The sequence below is a fragment of the Theropithecus gelada genome, chromosome 1, assembly GCF_003255815.1.
Source record: "Theropithecus gelada isolate Dixy chromosome 1, Tgel_1.0, whole genome shotgun sequence".
Taxonomy (NCBI): Eukaryota; Metazoa; Chordata; class Mammalia; order Primates; family Cercopithecidae; genus Theropithecus; species Theropithecus gelada.
The window spans coordinates 186,600,236-186,624,727 of NC_037668.1; the positions used below are offsets into that span (position 1 = coordinate 186,600,236).

Genomic DNA, 24,492 nt, shown 5'->3' on the forward strand with positions numbered 1-24,492 from the left:
GCCTCCCAGGTTCAAGTGATTCTCCCACCTCAGCCTCCCAAGTAGCTGGGATTACAGGTGCCTGCCACCACGCCCAGCTAATTTTTGTATTTTTAGTAGAGATAGGGTTTCACCATGTTGGCCAGGCTGGTCTCAAACTCCTGACCTCAAGTGATCCACTCACCTCAGCCTCCCAAAGTGCTGGGATTACAGGCGTCAGCCACCACACCTGGCCAAGACTAGGTCACTTATCAACAAAAGAGGCTTAATTGATTCACAGTTCCACATGGCTGGGGAGGCCTCAAGAAACTTACAATCATGGCAGAAGGGGAAAAAGAAGCAAGTGCCTTCTTCACAGGGCAGCAGGAAAGACAGAGGTGCATGCAGACAGGGGAAATGCCAGATGCATATAAAACCATCAGATCTCAAGAGAACAGCATGGGGGTAACTGCTCCCATGATCTAATCACCTTCCTCCATTGACATGTGGTGATTACAATTTAAGATGAGATTTGGGTGGAGACACAGAGCCAACCCATATCAAATATTAAGAGATGTAATGTGTATAAAATTATACCACAAAAGGTGGGAAAAGGAATCAAACTAGATAGAAGTAACATATCTATATGTCACTGGAATTAAGCCAGTATAAATCTGAAGCTGATTCTGATAAATTAAGAGGTTTAGGGTAAACTCTAGAGAAGCCATTAAAAAAACTTTTTAAATGTAGTGAAAAATCAGTAAAGAAATGAATTCTACATTAGAAAGTATTCATTCAATACAAAAAAACAGTAAAAGAAAAACAGAGAAACAAAGAAGTCATGAAACAAAACAAGCAGTAAGATGGCAGATGTAAATCCAACCATGTCAATAATATCATTAAATGTAAATAGATTTAACAATCCAATTAAAAGGCAGAGATTGTCAGACTGGACTGAAAACATGAATCAACTATATGCTCTCTATAGAAGACACACATGAGATTCAAATATACAAATAGATTAAAACCAAAAGGTATATAATAGTATAAAAGGAAAAGATACATAACAGTAACCACAATAAAGCTGCTGTGGCTGTACTGATAGCAGATAAAATAGATTTTAAAATTTAAAAAGTTACTAAAAATAAGGAATGATATTTTATAATTATAAAAGGATCACTCCATCAAGAAGATATAACAATTATAAACATGTGTGCACCTAATAACAAAGTACCAAAAGACACAAAGCAAACACCAAGAGAAAGGAAGGAAAAAACAGACAATTTAAGAATAATAGTTGGAGACTTCAACATCCCACTATCAATAATGGTTAGAACTGCCACACAGATGATAAATAAGGAATTGGAAGATTTTAACAATACTATAAACCAACTAGACCAGACATCTCTAGAACACTTTCTCCAGTAACAATGAAATACACATTTTTCTCAAGTGTACATGGAAAATTCTCCAGGATAGACAAGATGCTAGACCATAAAACAAACCTCAGTAATTTTAATGCTAGAATAATATAAAATATATACTCATACCACAATGGAATGAAATTACACAAATGAATGAAAATACACAAATGAATGAAATCCATAACTGGAAAGAAATGGGGAACTCACAAATGTGTGGACATTAAATAACATACTCCTGAATAACAAATGGGTCAATGAAAAAATCACAAGAGAAAGCATAAAAATACTTTGAGATTAATGACAATGAAGACACAGGCCAGGTGTGGTGGTTCACACCTGTAATCCCAGCACTTTGGGAGGTTGAGGTGGGTGGATCACAAGGTCAGGATTTCGAGACCAGCGTGGCCAATATGGTGAAACCTCATCTCTACTAAAAATACAAAAAAATTAGCCAGGCATGGTGGCACATGCCTGTAATCCCAGCTACTCAGGAGGCTGAGGCAGGGGAATTGCTTGAATCTGGGAGGCGGAGGTTGCAGTGAACTGAGATTACGCCACTGCACTTCAGCCTGGGTGACAGAGTGAGACTCCGTCTCAAAAAAGAAAAAAAGAAAATGAAGACTCAGGAAGACACAACATATCAAGCAGTCCTTAGAGGGAAATTTATAGCTGTAAAATCTATGTTAAGAAAGAAGAAAAATCTCAAATCGATAACCTAACAGCTCACCTTAAGACTATGGAAAAGGTAGAGTAAACTAAATGTAAAGAAAGTGAAAGGAAGGAAATAATAATGACTACAGTGGAAATAAATACAATAGAGAATAGAAAAACACTAAAGGAAATCAATGAAAGATGATTATTTGAAAAGATCAGCAATATTAACAAAGATTTAGCTAAGTTGACCAGGAGAAATAGAGAAGGCTCAAATTATTAGAATTGGAAATGAGAGAGGGGATGCTAGTACTGATCTTCTTTCAGAAATAAAAATGATTATAACGGAATACAATGAACAATTTTGCCAACAAATTAGATAACTTAGATGAAATTGTCAAATATCTAGAAAAACACACACAAAATCTGATTCAATAAGAAATAGACAATATAAGTAGACTTTTAACAAGTGAAGCGATTCAATCAATTTTCAAAAACCTACCCACAGAGGGCTGCACCACTGAATCCTCCCAAAGAGCCAAAGATTAATCAACACAAATTCTTCACAAAATCTTCCAAAAGATAAAGATGGAGGGATACTTCTAACTCATTTCATGAAGGCAGTATTACACTGATATAACATCAGGCGAAGACATCACATGAAAAGAAAACAGACCAATGTCTCTTATGAATATCAGTGCAAAGACTAGCAAACAGAATCCTGAACTGATCAAAAGTATTTTACACAGTTACCAAGTGGGATTTATCCTATGCAAGCAAAGTTAATTTAATATCCAAAAAACTGAATGTAATACATATGAACATGAAAAAAATAATCACATGATCATTTCACTAGATGTAGAAAAAGCATTTGTCAAAATCCAACAACTTTTTATGTAAAAGCATGCAACAAATTAGCAATAGAAGAAAACTTCCTAAATCCAATGAAAGGCATCTAGGAAAAACCCACAACTATATTATACTTAATAGTGAAAGACTGGATGCATTTCCCCTAAGAATAGGAACAACATCTTCCATTCAACATTGTATTGAGGTTCCAGCCAAAGCAATTAGGCAAGAGAATGAAATCAAAGGCATCTAGATTAAAAAGAAACTACTTCTATTTATAGATATGATCTTTTGTATAGAAAATACTAAGAAATCCTTTAAAAAATGATTGCAACTAATAAATTCATCAAGGTTTTGGGATGTAAGATAAATATTTTAAAAATCAATTGTATTCCTATACACATGCAATAAACATTATCTGAAATAAAGTTTTAAAAATCCTATTTGCAATAACATTAAGAAAATACTTAGGAGTAAATATAACAAAAGAAGTGTAGAGCTTATACTCAGAAGACAATAAAATATCATGGAAAGAAATTAAAGAAGATCCAAATAACTGGAAAAGCATCCCATGTTCACATTGAAGACTTAACATGTTTAAGAGAGCAATATTCCCATTCTGATGTACAGCTCCAACAAATTCTTTTTCAGAATCCCAGTTAATGGCTTTGTAAAATTAACAAGCTTATTCTAAAATTTATATGGAATTGCAAGGTACCCAGAAAAGCCAAAATAATTCTGTAAAAGAAGAGTCAAGTAGAAAGACTCACATTTTCCATTTTCAAAATGTTCTACAAAGCAAGAATAAGTAAGATAGTGTGTTACTGGCACAAGGGTAGACATATAGATCAACATGATAGAATTAATCATTCAGAAATAAATCCATGACTGATTTTCATCAAAAATGTCAATACCATGAAATGGAGAAAGAATAGTCTTCAACAAATAGTGCTGGTACAACTAAATACCCACATGCAAAGAATGAAACTGGACCCTTACCTCATACCACATACAAAAATTAACTAAAATGGATCAAAGACCTTAATGTAACAAAGCAAATGCTACAAAACTCTTAGAAGAAAACATAGGGGTAAATTTTCATGACCTTGGATTTGGCAAAGAATTCTTAGCTATGAAACCAGCACAAGCAACAACAACAACAGCACAGAAAAAATTTCCCTCAAAGAAAATATACAAATAGCCAATAAGCATGTGAAACAATTCTTCACATCATTTGACATCATTTGTCATTAGAGAAATGTGAATCACAACCACAATAAAACATCATTTCAGTCCCACTATTATAGCTAGAATCAAAAGTCAGATAATAAGTATTGGCAAGTATGTGGAGAAATCACAACTCACATGCACTGCTGATGTGAACGTAAAATTGTGTAGGTTTTCCAAAAACACCTTGGAAAACAGTCTGACAGTTCCTCAAATTATTAAAAATAGAACTGCCATATGACCCAGCAATTCCACTCCTTAGGTAATATATGCCCAAGAGAAATGAAAACAAATGTCCGTCCACAAAAAGCATGCACATCAATGTGTATTGAAACATTACTCATTAAGGTCAAACTATGGAAACAGTCCAAATGTCTATCAATGGACAAATGAATAAATAAAATGTGGTATATCCATACACAGAATATGATTCAGTCATAAAAACGAAATACTAAAATATGCCACAACATGGATGAACCTTGAAAACATTATGCTAAGTGAAAGAAGTTAGACACAAAGACCACATAGTACAATGATTCCTTTCAAATAAAATGTCCACAACAGGCCGGGTGCGGTGGCTCATGCCTGTAATCCAAGCACTTTGGAAGGCCAAGGCGGGCAGATCACCTGAGGTCAGGAGTTCGAGACCAGCCTGGTGAAACCCCATCTCTACTAAAAATACAAAAATTAGCCAGGTGTGGTGGCAGGCGCCTGTAGTCCCAGCTACTCAGGAGGCTGAGGCAAGAGAATCGCTTGAACCCAGGAGGCAGTGGTTGCAGTGAGCCGAGATCTCGCTATTGCACTCCAGCCTGGGGAACAAGAGTGAGACTACATATCAAAAACAAAAAAAAGTTCACAATACAATCAACAAAGACAAAGTAGATCTGTAGCTGCTTAGGGCTGGGGGTAGGATGGTGGGAGAGGATGGAAGATTGCAGAATGATAGCTAAAGTGCATAAGTCTTCTTTTTGAGGTGATGAAATATTCTCAAATGGACTGGTGATGGTTACTTATATCTATAAATATACCGAACACCACAGAATTGTACACTTTCAAAAAGGGAATTATATATGAATTATATTGCAATAAAGCTTTAGGAAAATTCTCTCAAAGCAAAAGAAAGTTATGGGGACTTACGAAACAGAATCCATGTCTATGTGCTGTGGAACAATACCAGTAAGGTTTAACAATAAATCCAACTGTAATTTCATTTCATTAATTTTTTCATCTATTTCCTGCCATTCTTCAAGAGGTGTATCAGGAAACTCCAGGTTTTCCAACTTGAAAGAACAGAAGTCAAGAGAACTAATCAAAATTGGAAGAATTTTGGAGTAACCTAGAAAAGTAAGAAAAGCATTAATTTTTAGAAGTATTTGTAAGATTACTATTTTAATACCAAATTTAAAAATCCTACTGAGCAAGGGCATATCTTTTAAAAACCTTTTATTATCCTACAGCTTGATTAGCAGAGAACCTTATAAAAAGCAGTTCCTTAATAAATGTTTAATGAATAAGCATTGCGTAATTGGTGCTTTTATGACTAACAAACTATTTTTTCAATGACAGTTTATATCCTTAATTTCTTGTCCTTTCAGCTGAGAATCAAATGCATTAAACCCAGAAACTATCAACTATAGTTTTCTGTAAAAGACCTTACTTCACTACGTCATTCTTTTAAGAGGACAATGATAATAATCAGCTTCTTCATGATTATGGGATAGTGAATAACAAATGAAAATAGGTTATCATAGTTCTTGAGTCATTTTTTAGGTTATTGATCAGGTTTTCATAAAGTTTATAGTTTTTGCTCTGAACAAAACTTGAGTGTGTATCCTAATGTGGATCCAGCAGACTGATTCACTAGGAGATTATGGCAAAATACCCTTTTTCTTATTCATTTGCAAAATATGAAATGAAAACACTCCCATCTCAAAGTTATATAAAGACAAGTGATTTAAAAGGAAACTTTTTCTTGTCCTTGATGAAAATATTTTCACTGGCTTCCTTCATCAGCAAATTTTGATATTTCAGGAGTATTCAAAATGATCTGCTAATTTCACCACCATTCATAATTTTGATTGCTTCTATTTTAAACCATTTGCTACCTTATTTTTCTCTGCCCATTATTTACAGTCATCCCTCAGTATCTACAGGGGATTGGTTTCAGGACCCCCACGGATACCAAAATCCATGGATTCTCAAGTCCCTTACAGAAAATGATGTGGTATTTGCATATAACCTATGCACATCCTCTTGTATACTTTAAATCACCTCTAGATTACTTATATTACCTAACACAATGCAGATGCTATGTGATATTTATTATACTATATTGTGTTTTTATTTGTATTTTTTTTCAAGTATTTTTGATTCATGGTTGATTGAATCTGAGGATGCAGAACCTGCAGATACAGAGGGTTGATATGGATAAGTATTGTCATTTTATCAATAACTATATTATTGCTGTCATAGAAAATGTAATTGTGTTTCCCCATGTAGCTTTTATAGTGTAGTTTTATATTGAACAATTGTGCCAGTCAATGGCTCAGGGTTACCTGAGACACTTTACTGAGAAGGATTCTTAAGAAACACATGATGCACTGAGCAAAAATGCTTTAATGGATTTGTAATATATTTCATGGGTTTTGGATGATGGAACTTCAGTATCTTTCATGGAAATTTGGGATATTAAGTCACTCTAACTCAGGGGTGGGACAGTGGACAAAACCGAAGTCCAGAATTTGCTAAGGAGTAGAGGTCCTGGTAGCACCAGGATTCTCTTGGGAACCCTAATTCTCTGAAGCAGTACATCTTAAGAATAAAGGTGGAGCAGAAATAGAACAACCCTCAGAAAGCCCAAGGCCAGATTTCATTTCAGCTCAGTCCCTGCTTGGATTAAGGTGATCTGTCCCTGTACTGAATGACCTGCCAGAAGAAAAAGTAAAATTCTTCTTATGAAATATAGTATCATCCCTAAAACTCTTCACACACAATGTCCAACATTCAATCAGAAATAGAAATATGAAAAGAATGGACTCAAAACCAAGACAAAATACAGATAATAAAATACAACTATAGGAGAACCAAATACTATCCGATCACCAGACATGGACTTTAACTGTGACTACAACTTTCAAGTTATTAAATGACAAGATAGAAAATTTCAGCAGAGATAAAAGTTAATAAATTCTAGGACTGAAAAATGTAATAACTAAAATTTTAAAATCAGTGAATGTTTAACAGCAGGTTAAACTAACACACTAAAAGAAAATCACTGGCAAATCAGAATTCTTAGAAAATAAGCTTTAAGGCCCAGCGTAGTGGCTCATGCTTGTAATTCCAGCACTTTGGGAGGCCAAAGTGGGAGGATTGCTTGAGCCTAGGAGTTCAAGACCAAGAGTAGCCTGGGCAACATAATGAGACCCCATCTCAAAAAAAAAAAAAGAAGAAAGAAAAGAAAAGACAACAGGAAGGAAGGGAGGGAGGGAGGGAAGGAAGGAAGGAAGGAAGGAAGGAAGGAAGGAAGGAAGGAAGGAAGGAAAGGAAAGGAAAAGAAAGCAAGCCTTTAAACAAAAAATAATCAGCAGACCCACCACTGTAGAAAATACCAAAGAGATTTCTTCAAGGAAAAAGAAAATTATCCCAGATAGACAAATGCAAATGTAGGAAGGGAGCAATATGAGGATAAAAGGATCTTACTCTACAAATTCACAAAAGGGAAAGACCAGTTATTCTTTGGCCATAAACTCAAGCCCTAAACAAGTAATCACAAAATCAATTTTAAACTTTTTCATGAGCATTTATTTTGTCATATAAATATTATCTTATCCTATGTATTAATTTTAGAAGAATCATATTATGAAAATGTATTATAATACATATATAATTTTCTTCCTATAGAACCTGTGCCTTTTAAACAACTAAATATATTCTAGCCAGGCATAGTGGCATGCACCTGTAGTTCTAGCTACTCAAGAGGCTGAGGCAGGAGGACTGTTTGAACCCAGGAGTTCAAGGCCAGCCAGCCTGGACAATATAGGTAAGCCCTTCCTTTAAAGAATGTATTCTTGAGGTGACAAAAACTAATGGATTGGAAAGACTTTTCCCATTCTCATTTTTAGGTGCTTTATTGCTTAAGTAGAGAAAAACAATTTACTTTTATTTGTTTAATTCTGATTCAGTCTCCTCACCAAACTGTCTTACTGATTTTAATCTTTTATTCCTATAGTTCCAGATTTTCTAAGTATGTAACTATAACATCAGCACAAAGAAATACTTTATATTTTCTTTTCCAATGTTCATATCTGTTATTTTACTTTATTCTACTATTTCATTTTCTAGAACCACTTAAAAAAAAAATAAAAATGTTGCTATCAAGCATCCTCATCTATTTTGTGAGGTTAATTATAAAGTTTTAGTGTTTTTCCATTCATGGTATTACTATTGGTTTTTGATAAGTTGTTATAGTATTATATTTATGTAGTTTTCTTCTAGGGATATTTAATTTAGACTTTTTCTTGGGAATAACTGCTATATTTTAACAAAACAATTGCAGCATCTCTTATATGCTCATACAGTTTTTTCTCTTAATATTTTTATGAAATGTATTATGCTGATCAACTTCCTAATGTTGAATCGCCCATGCATTCCTGGAGTATACCCTACTTGGTTAAAATGTTTTGTTTTTAAGCTTTGCTAAGCTATAATAATTATTATTATTTTATTTAGAATGTTTGCACCTATTGTCATAAATAACAGAAAATTGATGGGTTTATTTGTACTCTATTTATTGTATTTTGATATTATGGTTTTCTGGGTTCATAAACAATTTGGAGGATTTTCCATATTGTTCTAAGGCTTTGAATTATTTAAGAATCTTAAAATTATATGTTCTTTAAAGTTTAAATAAAACTTAGCTATGAAGCTAGGAATAAAAAAGAAAATCAGCCTGGCGTAGTGGCTCACGCCTATAATCACAGCACTTTGGGAGGCCAAGGTGGGTGAATGACTTGAGCCCAAGAGTTTGAGACCAGCCTGGACAACATGACGAAACCCAATCACTACAAAAAAATTAGCCAGGAGTCACAGCATGCGCCTGTAGTCCCAGCTACCTGAGAGGCTGAGGTGGGAGGATCACTTGAGCATGGGAGTTTGAGGTTGCAGTGAGCCATGATCATACCACTATACTCAGGCCTCAGCAACAGAGTGAGACTGTCTCAAAAAAAAAAGAAAGAAAGAAAGAACGGAGAAGGAAGGAAGGAAGGAAGGAAGGAAGGAAGGAAGGAAGGAAGGAANAACGGAGAAGGAAGGAAGGAAGGAAGGAAGGAAGGAAGGAAGGAAGGAAGGAAGGAAGGAAGGAAGGAAGGAAGGGAGGGAGGGAGGGAGGAAGGGAGAGGGAAAAGAAAAGAAAAGAAGAGAAAAACAGCCCATGACATTTGTTCACTTCAGAATGTCAGCCAATTAGCAACAATCCTATTCTAGTTACCACATGCCTGAAAGTTGATCAAGTAACAACAGCCTCACTCCAAATACAAGGTATCCATGGCTGAAAGTAAAATGATCTCTAAATACTCTTGTTTCTTAAAGCTTTTCAGTCTCGGAATTCCATGCTTCCGTGTGAATACCTCTTGCTTTGTTCAGAGAGGTTGTACATTGTATTACAGCTCTCCCCTCCTTACAAGCAAAAAATTACAGCTTTTTTATGGTTATTGTATTTGAATACTGGTATCTTTCTCAGACAAATTGAAAATATGAATATGTGGATAAATATAAATGAATATTGACTATATGAAATAAGAATAATGTCTTGTAAGATTTAAATATGTAAAAAGAACTGAAACACAAACAAAATAACACATAGTATGGGGGAAGCCAAACTAAGAACAAAATAAATTTTGAAGTGTTTGAAATATTCTAAATAATCCTGAGTCAAAAGACAAACCATAATGGAAATTTTAAACTATGTCTTGCCTTTCTGCCCCTGGACACTGCCAAAGAAGCATCATTAAAGTCTCTCTTCTCCCAGCCGTCTTGTCTAAGTCAGAGTCTCCTAAAGAGCCCAGACAGCTGAGGAAGCTCTTCATTGGAGGGCTGAACTTTGAAACAACTGATGAGAGCCTGGAGAGCCATTCTGAGCAATGAGGAACGCTCACGGACTGTGTGGTAATGAGAGATCCAAACACCAAGCGCTCCAAGGGCTTTGAGTTTGTCTCATATGCCACCGTGGAGGAGGCAGATGCAGCCATGAATGCAAGGCCACACAAGGTGGATGGAAGAGTTGTGGAACCAAAGAGAGCTGTCTCAAGAGTAGATTCTCAAAGACCAGGTGCCCACTTAACTGTGAAAAAGATATTTGTGGCCGGGCGCGGTGGCTCAAGCCTGTAATCCCAGCACTTTGGGAGGCCGAGACAGGCGGATCACGAGGTCAGGAGATCGAGACCATCCTGGCTAAGCCGGTGAAACCCCGTCTCTACTAAAAAAAAATACAAAAAACTAGCCGGGCGAGATGGCGGGCGCCTGTAGTCCCAGCTACTCGGGAGGCTGAGGCAGGAGAATGGCGTGAACCCGGGAGGCGGAGCTTGCAGTGAGCTGAGATCCGGCCACTGCACTCCAGCCTGGGCGACAGAGCGAGACTCCGTCTCGAAAAAAAAAAAAAAAAAAAAAAAAATATTTGTTGGTGGCATTAAGACACTGAAGAACATCACCTAAGAGATTATTCTGAACAGTATGGAAAAATTGAAGTGATTGAAATCATGACTGACTGAGGCAGTGGCAAGAAAAGGGGCTTTGCCTTTGTAACCTTTGACGACCGTAACTCTGTGGATAAGACTGTCATTCAGAAATAGCATACTGTGAATGGCCACAACTGTGAAGTTAGGAAAGCCCTGTCAAAGCAAGAGATGGCTAGGGCTTCATCCAGCCAAAGAGGTGGAAGTGGTTCTGGAAACTTTGGTGGTGGTCATGGAGGTGGTTTTGGTGGGAATGACAACTTTGGTCATGGAGGAAACTTCAGTGGTCGTGGGAGCTTTGGTAGCAGCCATGGTGGTGATGGATATGGTGGCAGTGGGGATGGCTATAATGGGTTTGGTAATGATGGTGGTTATGGAGAAGGTGGCCCTGGTTACTGTGGAGGAGGCAGAGGCTATGGAAGTGGTGGACGGGGTTATGGAAGCCAGGGCAGTGGCTATGGTGGGAGTGGCAGCTATGACAGTTATAACAACGGAGGTGGAGGCAGCTTTGGCAGTGGTAGTGGAAGCTATTTTGGAGGTGGTGGAAGCTACAATGATTTTGGCAATTAAAACAATCAGTCTTCAAGTTTTGGACCCATGAAGGAAGGAAACTTTGGAGGCAGAAGTTCTGGCCCCTACGGTGGTGGAGGCCAATACTTTGACAAACCACAAAATCAAGGTGGCTATGGCAGTTCCAGTAGCAGCAGTAGCTATGGCAGTGGCAGAAGATTTTAATTAGGAAACAAAGCTTAGCAGGAGAGGAGATCCAGAGAAGTGACAGGGAAGCTACAGGTTACAACAGATTTGTGAACTCATCTAAGCACAGTGACGGCAGGGCCTAGGTGCTACAAAGAAGACATGTTTTAGACAAATACTGATGAGTATGGGCAAAAAACTTGAGGACTGTATTTGTGACTTAACTGTATAACAGGGTATTTGAGTTTGTGTTCTGTGGAAAGTGTAAAGCATTCCAACAAAGGGTTTTAATGTAGTTTTTTTTTTTTTTTTGGCACCCATGCTGTTGATTGCTAAATGTAATAGTCTAATTGTGATACTGAATAAATGTCTTTAAAAACAAAACAAAACAACTATGTCTTAAGCTAAATAATAAAAAAATATACAAAACATGGGATGCAGCCAAAGCTGGCTTCTTATGACTCAATTCCATTGGGTTTCCCCCTATCTCTATTGTTCTATCTGCTGTTACCCTTTAAAATGTTGGGGATCCATTCTTAGTCCTTACTGATACCTAATGTATATTTTTCCCACAAGGTGATCTCATCAAAATTCATGGCTTTAACTAACACATACACTAATATCTTCCAAAATTTCTTTTTTTTTTTTTTTTAAACAGAGTCTCGCTCTCTCCCCCAGGCTGGGGTGCAATGGTGCAATCTCGGCTCACTGCAACCTCCGCCTCCAGGGTTCAAGCAATTCTCCTGCCCCAGCCTCCTGAACAGCTGGGATTACAGGCATGCACCACCATGCCTGGCTAATTTTTGTTATTTTTAGTAGAGATGGGGTTTCGCCACGTTGGTCAGGCTGGTCTCAAACACCTAACCTCAAGTGATCCACGTGCCTCAGCCTCCCAAAGTGCTGGGATTACAGGTGTGAGCCACCGCGCCTGGCATCTTCCAAAATTTCATCCAAGATTTTTCTCCCACATTCCTAATATGCCTGTTGAACAAGTCCACTTAATTGTGCCACAGCTACTTGAAAGTCAGTACGTCTAATACTAAATACGTAATCTGCCCCCCCATACTTTTCCTTCTCCTCTATTCTCTAATCTTAATAAACTGGATGACCCATTTACAGTGCAAATCAGGAACACAGCCATCCTACAATACTCTCTCTCACACACAGAATTGTGTAGCCTACATTTTAAAAATCTCTCTTATTTTTCTTTCCTCTTCTCCATTCCCATGTCTTAGGATAGGACCTCATCATTTCTCAACTTATTCCTGTAGTAGGCTCCTGTATTAGTCCATTTTCATGCTGCTGCTAAAGACATACCCCAGACTGGGCAATTCACAGAAGAAAGAGGTTTAATGGACTTACAGTTCCACATGGCTGCAGAGGCCTCACAATCATGGCAGAAGGTGAAAGGCATGTCTCACATGGAGGCAGACAAGAGAAGAAAGCTTGTGTAGGGAAACACCCTATTATAAAACCATCAGATCTCATGAGACTTATTCACTACCACGAGAACAGCATGGGAAAGACCTGCCCCCATGATTCAATTACCTCCCACTTGGTACCTCCCACAACACATGGGAACTCAAGATGAGATTTGGTGGGGTGGGTAGGGGGGGACACAGTCAAACCATATCATTCTGTCCCTGGCCCCTCCCAAATCTCATGTCCTCACATTTCAAAACCAACCATGCCTTCCCAACAGTCTCCCCAAAGTCTTAATTCATTTCAGTATTAACTTAAAAGTCCAGTGTGGCGATTCCTCAAGGATCTAGAACTAGAAATATCATTTGACCCAGTCATCCCATTACTAGGTATATACCCAAAGGATTATAAATCATGCTGCTATAAAGACACGTGCACATGTATGTTTATTGTGGCACTATTCACAATAGCAAAGACCTGGAACCAACCCAAATATCCATCAATGATAGACTGGATTAAGAAAATGTGGCACATATACACCATGGAATACTATGCAGCCATAAAAAAGGATGAGTTCATGTCCTTTGTAGGGACATGGATGAAGCTGGAAACCATCATTCTCAGCAAACTATTGCAAGGACAGAAAACCAAACACTGCATGTTCTCACTCATAGATGGGAATTGAACAATGAGAACACTTGGACACAGGGCGGGGAACATCACACACTGGGGCCTGTCGTGGGGTAGCGGGAGGGGGAAGGGATAGTATCAGGAGATATGCCTAATGTAAATGACGAGTTAATGGGTGCAGCACACTAACATGGCACATGTATACATATGTAACAAACCTGCACGTTATGCACAGGTACCCTAGAACTTAAAGTATAATAATAATAAAAAAAAACAGACAAAAAGAAAAGTCCACATTCCAAAGTCTCATCTGAAACAAGACAAGTCCCTTCTGCCTATGAGCCTGTAAAATCAAAAGTAAGTTAGTCACTTCCTAGATACAAAGCAGGTACAGGCATTGGGTAAATACAAGCATTCCAAATGGGAGAAATTGGCCAAAACAAAGGGCCTATAGGCCCCACGCAAGTCCAAAATCTAGCAGGAGTGTCAGTAATTCTTTTTTTTTTTTTTTTTTTTTTTGAAACAGGAGTTCGTGCTTTTTGCCCAGGCTAGAGTGCAATGGCACAATCGTGGCTCACTGCAACCTCCGCCTCCTGGGTTCAAGTGATTCTCCTGCCTCAGCCTCCTGAGTAGCTGCAACTACAGGTGCGTGCCACCATGCCCAGATAATTTTGTATTTTTAGTAGAGATGGAGTTTCACCATGTTAGCCAGGCTGGTCTCAAACTCCTGACCTCAGGTGATCTGCCCACCTCACGCTCCCAAAGTGCTGGGATTACAGGTGTGAGCCAGCATGCTTGACAGCAGTCAAATCTTAAAGGTCCAAAATGATCTTCTTTGACTCCATGTCTCACATCCAGGTCACACCGATGCAAGAGGTAGGCTCCCACGGTCTTGGGCAGCTCCACCCATGTGGTTTTGTAGGGTACAGACTCCCTCCTGGCTGCTTTCATGGGCTGGCAATGAGTGCCTGTGACTTTTCCAGGTGCATGGTGAAAACTGTTGGTGGATCTACCATTCCGAGGTCTGGAGGACAGTGGCCCTCTTCTCACAACTCCACTAGGCTGTGCCCCAGTAGAGACTCTGTGTGGGGTCTCTGATCCCACATTTCCCTTCTGCACTTCCCTAGCCAAGGTTTTCCATGAGGGACCCACCCCTGCAGCAAACTTCTGCCTGGGCATCCAGGCGTTTCCATACCTTCTCTGAAATCTGGGTGGAGGTTCCCAAACCCCAGTTCTTGACTTCTGTACACCCACAGATTCAATACCACATGGAAGCTGCCAAGGCTTGAGGCTTGTACCCTCTGAAGCCACAGCCTGAGCTCTATGTTGGCCCCTTTCAGCCACAGCTGGAGCAGCTGGGACACAGGGCACCAAGTCCCTAGGCTACACACAGCATGGGGACCCTGGGCCCAGCCCACTAAACCATTTTTCCTCCTAGGCCTCAGGGCTTATGATGGGAAGGGCTGCCATGAAGACCTCTGACATGCCCTGAAGACATTTTCCCCATGGTCTGGGGATTAACAGTTGGCTCCTCATTACTTATGCAAATTTCTGCAGCTGGCTTTAATTTCTTCTCAGAAAATGGGATTTTCTTTTCTATCAAATTATCAGGCTGCAAATTTTCCAAACTTTTATGCTCTGTTTCCCTTTTAAAACTGAATGCCTTTAACAGCACCCAAGTCACCTCTTGAAAGCTTTGTTGCTTAGAAATTTCTTCTGCCAGATACCCTAAATCATCTCTCTCAAGTTCAAAGTTTCACGAATTTCTAGGACAGGGGCAAAGTGCTGCCAGTCCCTTTGCTAAAATATAACAAGAGTCACCTTTGCTCCAGTTCCCAAGAAGTTCCTCATCTCCATCTGAGACCACCTCAGCCTGGATTTCATTGTCCATATCATTATTAGCATCTTGTTCGAAGCCATTCAACACGTCTCTAGGGAGTTTCAAACTTTCCCACAAGTTCCTGTCTTCTTCTAAGCCCTCCAAACCATTTCAACCTCTGCCTGTTACCCAGTTCCAAAGTCGCTTCCACATTTTCAGGTATCTTTTCAGCAGCACTCTTCTCTACTGGTACCAATTTACTGCATTAGTCCATTTTCATGCTGCTGATAAAGACATACTGGAGACTGAGTAATCTATATGGGAAAAGGGGTTTGTTGGACTTACAGTTCCATGTGGCTGGGAAGCCTCATAATCATGGTGGAAGGCAAGGAGGAGCAAGTCACATCTTAGGTATATGGCAGCAGGCAAAGAGAGAGCTCGTGCTGGGAAACTCTACCTTATAAAGCCATCAGATCTGGTGAGACTTATTCACTATCATGAGAACAACATGGGAAAGACCTGCCCCCATGATTCAATTATCTCCCACAGGGTCCCTCCCACAACATGTGGAAATTCAAGATGAGATTTGGGTGGGGACACAGCCAAACCATATTCCATATTTCACCATATCAGTGAAAATTAATAGAGAATAGAAAAACAATATAGAAAATCAAGAAAACCAAAAGTTGGTTCTTTGAAAAGATCCACAAAATTGATAAACCTTTAGCTAGTTTGACCAAGAAAAAATTAAGACTCAAATTATTAGAATCAGAAACTTAAAAGGGGCATTACTACCAACTGTGGAGAAATAAAAAGGATTATAAAGTGGATGATTTTTTTAAAACATACAGACAACCAAAACTGGCTCAAGAAAAAAAAAAAAAAGACAATATAAATAGACCTCTTAAAGAGCGGATCAAGTCAATAATCAAAAACCTACCCATGAAGCAAAGCCCAGGCCCAGATGGCTTTACCACTAAATTTTATCAAGCATTCAAAAAGAATTAGCACCAGTTCTTTACAAACTCTTCCAAAATAACAGAAAAGGAGGAAAATCTTCTCAGCCCGTTTCATGAGTCCAGTATTATACTGACACCCAAACCAGATAAAGATATCACAAGAAAGAAAAGCTACAGATAAATATATCATATAACTATAGATGCAAACCCCTCAACCAAATACCTGCAAACCAAACCTAGAAACATATAAAAAGAATTATATACCATGATCAAGTAGGTTATGTTTTTTTGAGACAGTGTCTCCAGAGCTCTGTCACCCAGGCTGGAGTAAAGTGGTGTGACCATACCTCACTGCAGCCTCAAACTCCTGGGCTCAAGGCATCCTCCTGCCTCAGCCTTCTCAGTAGCTATGTAGCTATATACACAGGATCTCACTATGTCGCCCAGGCTGGTCTCAAATTCCTGGCTTCTCGAATTCCTCCTGCCTTGGCCTCCCAAAGCACTGAGATTATAGGCATGACCCATCACTCCCAGACCCAAGTAGGATTTATCCTAGGCAAGGAAGATTGGATTAATATCCAAAAATCAATGTAATATATCCTACTGATACAATAAAAGACAAAAGCCATGAAATTATCTAAATGAATACAGAAAAAGCATTTTTTAGAAATCCCACACCTTTTCATGTAAAGGAATTCAATTAAATAGGAATAGAACAGAATTTCCTAAACCTGATAAAAGGCATCTACGAAAAACCCACAGTTAACACCACACTTAATGGGGAAAGACTCATGCTTTCCCCCTAAGGACAAGAATAAGACAAGAATATCTGCTCCCATGATTTCTGTTCAACATTGTACTAGAGGTTCTTGCCAGGGCTATTAGGCCAGAAAATTAAATACAAGAATCCAGGCCACAGTGGTTCACACCTGTAATCCCAGTACTTTGGGAGGCTGAGATGGGTGGATCACAAGGTCAGGAGTTTGAGACCAGCCTGGTCAACATCTCTACTAAAAATACAAAAATTAGCCTGGCGTGTGGCAGACATCTGTAATCCCAGCTACTGGGGAGGCTAGGGCAGGAGAATCGCTTAAACCCCAGCAGCAGCAGTTGCAGTGAGCCAAGATCGCACCACTGCACACCAGCCTGGGCAACAGAGCAAGACTCTGTCTCAAAAAAAAAAAAAAAAAAAAAAGAATCCAGATTGGCAAGGAACTAGTAAAACCCTCTCTTCACTGTAACATGATCTCATAAAGAGAAAATCCTAAGTCATCCACTAAAAAAACAGAAACTATTAGAATAAATGAGTTCAGCAATATGGCAGGATATAAGATCAATATACAAAATCAATTCTATTTCTATATACTTTAAATGAACAATCTGAAAATGGAACTGAGATTTCGTTCACAACATCATCTAGAATAACATACTCAAAAAATATTTAACAAAAGGAATATAAAACTCAGAAAACTATAAAACATTGATAACAGAAATTGAAAAATATCTAAATAATTGAAAAAAATCCACATTTATGGATTGGAAGATATAACATTGTTAAGATGGCAATGCTCCCCAAACAAATCTACAGATGCAACATAATCCCTCCATCAGAAGCTGATTTCTTCATAGAAATTGATAAGCTGATTATAAACTTCATATAGAATTTCAAGAGACGCAGAATAACCAAAACAATCATGAAAAAGAATAAAGGACTCACATTTCTCAATTTTGAAACTTACTATAAAGCAAGAGTAATCAAGACAATGTGGCACAAGGAAAAACATACACATTAGTGGAATAGGCTTAAGAGTACAAAATAAGCCCAGAGATCTCTGGTTAACAGATTTTTGACAAGGATGCCAAGACTATTAAATGGAGGAAGAATGTTATTTTCAATAAATGGTGCTAGGACAACTGAACATCCACATGCAAAAGAATGAAATTAGAGCCTTATCTCACACAATATATAAAAATTAACCCAAGGCCAGGTGTGGTGGCCTATGCCTCTAATCCCAGCAGTTTGGGAGGCTGAAGTGGGAGGATCGCTTGAACCTGGAAGTTTGAGACCAGCCTGTGCAACATGGTGAGACCCTGTCTCTACAAAAAGTAAAAAAAAATTAGTCGACATTCTACTCAGAGGTTGAGGTGGGAGGATCGCTTGAACCCAGGAGGCTGAGACTTCATTGAGACAAAATCGTGCCACTACACGCCACCCTACATGACAAAGCACGACTCTGTCTCAAAAAAAAAAAAAAAAAAATTAACTCAAAATGGATCAAATACCATTATATAAAAGCAAAACTATAAAACTCTTAGAACAACTAAGCAAAAACCTTCATGACTTTAAATTTAGCAAAGGATTCTTAGATATGACACCAAAAGTACAAACAAAAAAGAAAATAAAATCGGTAAGTTGGATGGACTTCATTGAAATTAAAAACTTTTGTACTTAAAAAGACACTATCGGGATGTCCAGGCGAGTCCCAGGCTGAAGGAGGCGGCTCCAGGCAGCGCCTGAGCGCTGGCGGCAGGCCCAGGCTGCGGCGTGTGTGCGCCGGGAGAAACGATCTTGTAGAAAATTTCAGCTATACCCGTTGGAGTAGAAGCTGAAATAATAGAAGCTGTGTACGATGCATTATGGTATTGAAGAAAATTAACTTTTGTATTAAATATTTGGAATATAAGGAAATAAGGAAAGGTGACTGAAAATGGTGCAGAAGAAAATACAAATCACACGCATAATGGATGAAAGGAACCGACAGGTCACTTTTACAAAGAGAAAGTTTGGATTAATGAAGAAAGCTTATGAACTTAGTGTGCTCTGTGACTGTGCACTTTCAACAGCTCTAACAAACTGTTCCAATATGCTAGCACTGATACGGAGAAAGTTCTTCTCAAGTATACAGAATAGAATTAACCTTATGAAAGCAGAACCAACCCGGGTATTGTCGAGGCTCTGAACAAGAAGGAACACAGAGGGTGCGACAGTTCAGACCCTGATACTTCATATGTGCTAACTCCACATACAGAAAAATATAAAAAAAATTAATGAGGAATTTGATAATATGATGTGGAATCATAGCATCGCACCTGGTTTGCCACCTCAGAACTTTTCAATGTCTGTCACAGTTCCAGTGACCAGCCCCAATGCTTTGTCCTACACTAACCCAGGGAGTTCACTCGTGTCCCCATCTTTGGCAGCCAGCTCAACGTTAACAGATTCAAACATGCTCTCTCCACATCAAACCATATTATAAGACACGTGTCCCATGGAGCTCCTCAGAGACCACCAGGTACTGGCAATGCAAGTGGGAGGTTGGGTACTACAGACCTCACAGTGCCAAATGGAGCTGGAAGCAGCCCAGTGGGGAATGGATTTGTAAACTCAAGAGCTTCTCCAAATTTGATTGGAGCTACGGGTGCAAATAGTTTAGGCAAAGTCACGCCTACAAAGTCTCCCCCTCCACCAGGTGGCGGTAATCTTGGAATGAACAGTAGAAAACCAGACCTTTGAGTTGTCATCCCCTCTTCAAGCAAGGGCATGATGCCTCCTCTAGTAAGTTGAATCTTTCTTCAACTTCATTGTTTAAAACACGTATTTTTTACATAGTCTGTAGCTTCCTTTGGAATTTTCTGTGCCACTGTAGAATCTACACCTATTCCCAATGAATATTTCCATTCAAAATTAGTATTTGAAGAGACAAGACTATTTTAAATACACAAAAATCAGATTATGGAAATTCACTTAATGGTTATTTAAAATTAAAGCTAAATATGAACATGGATGGAACTGGAGGTTAATGTGTGAAGCGAAATAAGCCAGGCATGGAAAGATAGATACTGCATGTCCTCACTCATATGTGGGACCTAAAAAAACTGATCTTGTGGAGATAGAGAATAGAATGATAACAGATGCTGGGAAAGGTGTGTGGGTAGGAGACGGGATAAAGAGAGGTTGATTAGTGGGTAAAAACATACACTTAGATAGAACAAATATACCCCTGTATTCAGTAAGGGAGAAGGGTGACTATAGTTAGCAACATTGTAGATGGAGTATATTTCAAAGTAGCTAGAAGAGAGGACTTAAAATGTTCCCAACACATAGGAGGGATAAATACTCAAGATAATAGATACCCAAATACCCTGACCTTGCTCATTACACATTCTATGAATGTAACAAATACTCACATGTACCCCATTAACATGTAACACACTTTCAATCAATTTTTAAAAAGTAAAATATAGAGAGATTATGTTTAATTTTTTCTTTTACCAGGCTAGAAGCATTAAACATGACTTATTTATTCTCTGTTAAGAAAAAAAAAAAAAAAGGACACTATCAAGAAAATGGAAAGGCACCCACAGAAAAAGATAAACTGTTTAGAATTCACATATCTGAAAAGCGACTTGTATTCAGAACATATTAAGCAGTCTTATAACTCAATAATAAAAAGACAACCTAAATAAAATATGGGCAAAGAATCATTAGAGTGTGTGAAAGGGTGTTTTACATTTATGTTAGACCTAGCTACTAATGGACTCCCAATAAAGGACATTTTTTTAAAAGTATGATATGTAGACCACTGGCATCAGAATCACCTGGGATGCTTGCTAAAATTGCCAGTTTATGGGTATCTCTGTAGATACAGTGTACCAAGAAGACTGGAGGCAGGGCTCAGGAATCTGCATTCTTCACCAAATCCCTAATCACACTAAAGTTTAAGAACCACTTATATAGAATGTTATTTCACAGACTAATATCTCAGATAGGTCTCATTCTGTTTGACATTTTCAAAGAGTTACAGTGTCAGCTGCTGGACATTTGTCTAGAATTCTAACACAAGTGGTAATAGCACACAATAACACACAATATTTATCAATGTTGAACAATGGTATCTGTTCTCTGGTAGTATGAAACCTTGGAAAATTGCTTTTCTTTCTATATATGTTATAAATCAATAGCATAAATCTCAATTTTTGTCTTAGAAAAAAAACATGGCAAAGGACCTGAACAGACATTTCTGCAAAGAAGATATACAAGTGGCTAATAAACCTTTAAAAAATGCTTGACATCAGTAGTCATCAGGAAAACACAAATCAAAACCACGGTGAGATTTTATTTTACACCCACTAGGATGGCCAGAATTTAAAAGTGAGACAGGTTCAAGCAGAGAAAGTGGAACCTTCATACACTGCTGGTAGGAATACAAAATGATGCGGCCTCTTTGAAAACAGTGTGGCAGTCTTCAAAAAGTTAAAGATACAGTTATCAAATGACCAATAATTTCACTCCTGTGCATATATCCAAGGAAAATGAAAACATATTTCTACCAGGAAATGTGTAATAAATGTCTATATCAGCAATATTCATCATAGTCAAAAAGTGGAAACAACCCAAATGCCTACCAACAGATGATATGATGAAATGTGATAGATACATACAACAAAATATTATTAGGCCATAAAAATGAGTGAAGTACTGATAAATGCTAAAACATGAGCGAACATTGAAAACATTATACCAAGTGAGAGAACCCAGTCAAATGATCACACAGTACATGAATTCATTCACATGAAAGTCCAGAACGGGAAAATCTATAGAGACAGAAAGCAAACTTAGGAATGAAGTGACGATGTTGGGAGTAAGAGGGTGAGAGCTAAAGAGTATGGGGTTTCTTTTGAGGCTTATTTTGATGAAAATAATATAAAACTGACAGCGGTAATGGATGCACACGTCTGTGAATATACTAAAAATCATTGAATTATACACTTTAAATAGGTGAATCGTAAAGTATATAAATTATATCTCAAGTGATGCTCAATGCTTTGCTTATTTTGCTTTGTTTTTAAAACTATATGCATGTATTACTTTTATTTTAAATATTAATTGTATTGAAAATAATAATGGTGGAAACATGTTATACCAAGAAATCTAATTATTATGAGTATTTTCTTACCATTGTCCCCATTTATTCTTATTTCATATTCTTTGTAGAGTTTTTGTATGTTTTTGATAATTTCCTCCATGTACTGTCGCTCTGATGGCAACTCCCCCTCCAAACTTTTATGGCGATTAAATATCCCAAGCCCAATATCTGTCCAGTTTTCCTGTAAATGTTTAATAATCTTGAGAGTATCATATTTTGACAGTAGAACATCCCCAGTAAACTCTTCTTTTTTCTCATTCAGCATCTAAAGAGTGAAAGGAAGAGGAAGAGTAGCATATTATCTATCCACTAATGATTTTATCAAGGTCTACCTAATGCTTATTCCCCAGTGACTCCCAATTATTTTGGAGTTGCATATCCTATTATTATTATGCTCCAAAGAGATGGTATATGACATATATCTTATTTTTTAAATTAAAACGAATTTAAACTAATTTTGATACTCTGTGAGATAACCCATAGTTTACCAGGATGAAAATCATTATATTAAATTCTGTGTGGTTAAAAAACAAACAAAAAAAAAGTAGAGATAGGCAATTAAGTCCTATAAAGCTAAGCATGTTTAATTACTATTGGCTTTCGTAAGGTTGTAATATATCTGTTTACATGATCCCCACTAGACTGGGAAAGTGCCTAGAATATACAGGTTGTGTTTTATTCACATTTTGTTTATCTGTCTAAACCCAAGTCCAAGTGCTGAACATGACATATCAATAAACATTTGTGGAAAAATAAGGTACAATTTATATATATAATTGGCATTATTTGTGCTCAGATAATAGAAACATTACCCAGCCTTCAATAAGAGTAATTAGCATGGGGAGACAGTGTAGAAGAGCAATTAGGAGTAAGAACTTTGAAGCCGGAGAGATCTGGACTCAAATTCTGACTCCGCCACTTACCTTTTATAGATAACTTAGGTAAGTTACTTAACATCCTAGGCTTCAATTTCCACATCTGGGACATGAAGATTATAAGACTTGCATCATAGGGCAGCCATGAAGAATAAGTAAGATAATATATGGAAAACACATTTTCAGCTCCTCACAAAGAGTAAGTGCTTAATAAATGAGAGCTATTACTATTCCTAAATTGAAGAAATATGACTTTTTTGTATTTTTTCTATGCATGTCAAAACTGCCAGATAAAAAGTAAAAAAAAAAAAAAGTCACTAAACTAGACATGTTGTATATAGATCAGGAAATATCTTCAATTCTGAGAATATACTGTTCAAGTCATTCCTAAAGAAAAGAAAATGGTTTGTTGGGATCTTATGCAATTTCATTAGGGAATGATTTCGATATTCACTTTGGAAATATTTCAATGTCACATATATTTTCCTTTGTCAGACTACTATAACGTGATGGTAATTTGATCAAGCTCTGACCCCTTATTTTCCAAGCTCTGACCCCTTAAAGATTGTTATTAATGTATAAACAAAATGTGGTATATAAATACAATGGGATATTATTCAACCTCAGAAAGAAAGAAAATTCTGACACTTGCTGCAAAATGGATGAACATTATGCTGAGGGAAATAAGCCAGTCACAAAAGTAAAATACTGTATGATTCCACTTATATGAGATGCCTAGAATCATCAAATTCATAAACAGAAAGTAGAACGAGATTGCCCAGGGGGTACGGGGAGGCAGAAATGGGGACTTACAGTATAATGGGTACAGAATGTCAGTTTGGGGAAAAGAAAAAGTCCTGGAAATGAATGGTGGTGATGGTTGTACAACAATATAAATATATTTAGGGCAACTGAACTGTATGCTTAAAAATTATTAAAACGGTAAATTTTGTGTTATATATATTTTACCACAATAAAAAAAAGATGTTATTAATTTTAAAAGTCCAATTTGTCCTTAAAACAAAAGCCAGATATAGGACAGGCACAAACGTTACTTATGTCTGACAATTAAATAATAGCATTGAACTACCCTCACTTGTAGGGAGCCAAAGGCCCGTGGGACGTGGCCAACTCAGCATTCCACTTGAGGCTATACGATCAAACAGCATTCGTGTCACGAATGCACGAATGCATGATGTGAGCAAACTCACACTGTGCCTGCCACCAAAAGGTTTGCAGAGGGACATCACTCCCTGGCACCGGGCTCTTTGAAGTTATCTATTGAGAAGTCTGGCACCTATTGTTCAAAGGATGCAGTCTTGCAAGC

General features: G+C 37.8%; 1 protein-coding gene and 2 pseudogenes across 1 annotated transcript in view; 2 read left to right on the plus strand and 1 right to left on the minus strand.

Annotated features, from left to right (window-relative positions):
- AXDND1 (axonemal dynein light chain domain containing 1) overlaps positions 1–24,492 on the minus strand; it is a 185,853-nt gene that overhangs the window by 81,283 nt on the left and 80,078 nt on the right. Inside the window, exons 16-17 of the mRNA XM_025389451.1 lie at positions 22,321–22,555; positions 5,247–5,445 (exon numbers count right to left, since the gene is read on the minus strand). Of these exons, the coding sequence (XP_025245236.1) occupies positions 5,247–5,445; positions 22,321–22,555 (434 nt within the window). The remainder of the gene's footprint in view (positions 1–5,246; positions 5,446–22,320; positions 22,556–24,492) is intronic.
- On the plus strand, positions 10,071–11,622 carry LOC112634487 (annotated as a pseudogene).
- LOC112634528 lies at positions 19,057–19,928 on the plus strand (annotated as a pseudogene).